Raw genomic sequence first — 4,472 nt, forward strand, 5'->3', positions numbered from 1 at the left:
GCTGCAATTTACAAATTATTTATCTAATATATCATATTTCAATCACTTGTATATAGAAACCAATGTGTTTCCCATCCCCTAAACCTCCAGGGGTGTACAAAGTTTAATACTGTCAACTTCTAATTATGGGAAATACGAAAACGTCTTTTAAAACTGCAATTCCCAGTAGAGACGCGCCATAGAACATGCTGCGAAACACACATATAGCCAGCATTAGTAGTAAAATAATTGCAAAATATTTTTACAATATATTATTACAAAATAATAAATTCAACGCTCGTTGAAACGGCAACTTTCTGGCATAATGTCATCTATTACTGTCTATCATCAGAATGCCCAGGACACACATCAAAACAAACTGGCAGGTCACGAGCATAGGAAGGCTGGAGTGGAGCTGTCTTTTTATGAATAGTAATTAAGTTTGCTCCGACTTCTTTCTCTTTTTATCGAAAAAAGCGAACTATTCAGTCAGACAGCCATTTATAACAAAAGTAAAGCAAGTACAATTTCAAGCAGTTTATCCAAAATCCAAGCATTTTAACCGAAATTCAAGCACTTTTCAAACCTTGAAAATGCCACATTACATTTCAAGCATTTTCAAGGATTTCCAGCACCCGTACGAACCCTGAATGTTAATTGTGTACTTTTACTCTGCTACATTTATTTAATATCTTTAGTTACCTTGCAGATTTGGAAAGTGATTACAATTATTTAATTATTATTGTATTGCTGATCTACACGAATCACACAACTAACCTATTTTGAATTCAAGATGGCACATTTTGCCAAAAGGTGAAAAGTTTGCATCCATGATCAGGAGGGCAGAAAGTCTACATACTTCTGTTGCAGACTGAAAAGCAGCATGTTTTGACTGCACCTTGCCCAATACAAATGTATTATTAAAGCACTAAAAAATTTACTTGCAGGATTGTTTTTGTTTGAACATGTCTCCTCATGGTTGATTGCACTTATTGTAAGTCACTTAGATGAAAGCGTCAGCTAAATGTGATGTAACACACACATGTCATTGGAATACCGCAAAAATATGAGGCTCAAAGTGAGCATGGCAGGCTATGTCTTTTAACATGCCTTCAATTTATAATGCTCCTAACACTAGGATGGGTCAAATGCATAATGTCAATTTCCCCTCTGTGGGACGATTAAGGGTATATAAAATAAAAAATAAAAATAAGTGTTTTAAGTCATGGATTGGCAAAACTACTCCACAGTAATGGAGAGGCCTCTGATGTCTGTAATGCGAGGTTTGTGGTGTAGTGTTACCGTCATTGTCTCCACTTGCAGCAGCGGTGGTCTCGGTGGAGTCGCAGCTCTCCTGCCCAGTGGCCTCATTGGGGCCGACTGTGGCCGCTGCACCTGCTGCAGAGGTGCTGGAAGCTGGGGCCGTGCTGCTGGCTGGATCAGCTGGATCCGACTCTGATGTTGTCTTTGTCCACTGGAGGGCGTTCTTCTACAGAGTGTGAAGAAAAACTGCATTTTCTCAGAAGATTGTATCCTTCAAGTCGTTTGTGAGGTCATGCATCATGTGGGACACTCATCCCAAAACAGAAATAGATGACCTAACTGGTCCAACTGTGTTTATCTGTATCATTTTGAATAGTATCATCAGGGTGGGGAGGGTTACTTTAAAAAGGTCCCATGTCATGGCCATTTCCACTGATCATAATTCCATTGTTGAGGTCTACTAGAATAGATTCATATTGTGCAATTTTCCAAACTCACATTGGTTTCTCATACAGCATCTCTGTAAACTACGTGTATTCACTGAATTTCACTCTCTGCCTTTAACGGCTCGTTGTAGCTCCAATAGCTCCAGCCCCCACCCTCCCTTTGAGCACAGTGTGCTCCGATTGGTCGGGACGTTGTGAATCGCGCTGAGCTCCGTGGAGGTGTGGTTTCCTTGTTTAGCGATACACATCGAAAAACACAGCCAAACTCATCCTGAGCACACGCAAACTCACAGCCGAATTAAAAACAATAAGTGTGGCTTGATATTGAGTAAAAAAAAGGTTGATAAACGCAGTGAGAATGGGTCTGCAGAGAGAATTTCGCCGCGATCCCAACTGTCTGTTATCAGCCTGCAGCCAGGGAAGAGAAATCAGCAGAGCTGCCTGAACTGAGTGCGTGTGTGTGAGTGTGTGTGTGTGAGTGTGTGTGTGAGGAAGTCCGTGGATTGGTCTCTTTGGACCAATCAGCGGGGGCTTAACGTAACGGCTCCGCGGACGTAACGTAACGGCTCCACGGATTGGTCCATTTGGTTCCGGGTAACGCATGACCGTATCGCGTCATAGCTCTGGGCGCGGCTACTGGCCATTCCTGCGACACAGTACCCAGGAAGTAAACAATGGACAATGACGTATCTTCAACGAGGCGTTTTGGGGAGGTATTTTCTGTGTTAGAGTTTTACTCGCTACAGGGTGTACTTTCAGGGTTTTGACTCTGCACACCGTTTACATGCATAAAAACCTTCATAACACACAAGTGGACGGGTAATAACCGGAAAAGCATGACATGGGACCTTTAACAATGTATAAATGACTAGTAACCTGTAAATAAAAATGAAATGAGTCTGAGTATCACAATATGAATGTAATGTAACCGGATTCATTTCCGTTACTTATGGATGACCTCAACATCAATTTTAATATATGAATTAAAATAAAACTGTATTTTTGTTTGAATTAATCAGGTGTCTAACTACTGCATTAAAATAAAGAATGAAAGAGCGAAAAGAAAAAGCAAAAAGCAAATCCAGGCAGTAAGTCTACCTTCAATATGTCCATCTTTATGAATACATTCTAATCCTACGGTATTATTTATTACATTTATTTTCAGATGTCATTTTGAAGATACCAATAACAATAGTACTGTGTATTTACATGAAGAAATGCAGGCAGCAGTAGAGAAGCATTCAACGTGAAGAGGATGGTGTATGTATTGTGTACCTTTAGGGTGAACAGGCTCATCCGTCCCGGCAGCTTGAAGAAGATGCTGTTCTTCACTCGGTCTCCCCTCACCTGGGAGTGCAGCATAGTGACCAGACAGGCCAAAGGTGCTGTACCACTACACACGAACACACACATTCAGATAAGAAAACCTGCAATGCTTGTCATAAAGCTTTCCATAATAGCCATGTCCTTCATGAACAAAGTTTTAGAAAGCTGAGTTTGGACGATATGATGCGCGGATACGACAAAACAAATAAGGGATGCCCCCATTGCACATTTCTCAGCCAACGCCAATGTCCAGATTAACAATTTGACCGATGCCAACACCATTGATGATGTTTTTCTGTCTATATTGTTGTTATTTATTCTTCGTTTGAGCCACGGAAATATACATTTTTATTATAAAAAAAACGTTGAATAAGCACATTTTCAATTAAACAAATGTATGAAACTACGTTTAACAGAATATTCCTTCAAAAGACGGGTTTTTGTTCACAAATACAATACATTTGATACACGCCTCTTTAGTCTGCTACACAATCACCAAGTCATTGAGAAGGCATAAGACATATTTAATAACATTAAATCGTAATTTATGAATTTGAATAAATATACAGAACACACTTATAGATTGTGCTTATAAGGGCACGGAGAATAAACATGAACAGAGACTGAGGTTAGCGTGACTAAACTGACGACTTCTCTGGCCGTTTCAATTTCCCAATGCCAATTTCTGACCGATGCAAACCCACTGTGCCAAGCATAGACCTCAGAGAACATGAAAGGGTATGAAAAACAGACAACGAGTGTAAGTAATAAAGGTCCTCCAACATACCTCCTGTCAACAGTAGGCCAAGTGATCCATAGATAGATTGATTGATAGATCCATGTCAAAGGAAATAAAAACATCTGTTATAACCACACTGATTGAAATGACATGTTTAATTGTTGTTCAATTGAATTATCCACATTGGAATGAATGCTGGGCATTTTTAGACTACAATTGAAAAAGGTAGGGATGCACCGAATATTCGGCCGCCGAAAATTATCGGCCGAAAATGGTTAAAAAGGCTCTTTCGGCTTTCGGCCGAAAGGGTTTTAGCACCGAAAAAATATCACCGAATGTCAGGGAACAGGGTTACGTTGGTAAGCTAACGTGTTGTTGTGATGACGTAATCAAAACGCGGCGACAAGCACGGTGCGCGACCATGTTCGCGGCTGGCTCACAGCCAACATGTCTGCCGCTTGGAGATATTTAAAAATATCAGAGAAAGAGGCGCGGATTGCGATTTGTAAAACGTGTTCAGCTGACATTTCTCGAAGGGGTGTAACTGCAAAGACTTTCACCACTTCGGGATTACTCCACCACTTGAAATCAAAACACCCGGACAAATATGCGGAGTAAGATTAAATCACAAGCACTGACAGCGAGAGACTGTTCAGCGCTGCCTCTCATGTGCTAATGAGAAGAGGAACAGACTTATGGCTGATAAAGCAGAGAAGCTA

The 4,472-nt window shown here is 40.6% G+C and overlaps 1 protein-coding gene across 1 annotated transcript; it reads right to left on the reverse strand.

The window, feature by feature from the left end:
- Positions 1-1,281: 1,281 nt before the first annotated feature.
- LOC104948825 (putative Polycomb group protein ASXL1) lies at positions 1,282-4,048 on the reverse strand (the record flags this gene model as incomplete). Its single annotated transcript, XM_010775049.1, has 3 exons — positions 3,802-4,048; positions 2,964-3,081; positions 1,282-1,468 (listed from the first exon to the last, which is right to left on the reverse strand). Coding segments are annotated over exons 1-3 (379 nt in total), but the record flags the coding sequence as incomplete, so codon positions are not given.
- Positions 4,049-4,472: the final 424 nt, after the last annotated feature.

This window comes from Notothenia coriiceps, unplaced genomic scaffold (genome assembly GCF_000735185.1).
Source record: "Notothenia coriiceps isolate Sejong01 unplaced genomic scaffold, NC01 NC01_scaffold00015216, whole genome shotgun sequence".
NCBI classification, from domain to species: Eukaryota; Metazoa; Chordata; class Actinopteri; order Perciformes; family Nototheniidae; genus Notothenia; species Notothenia coriiceps.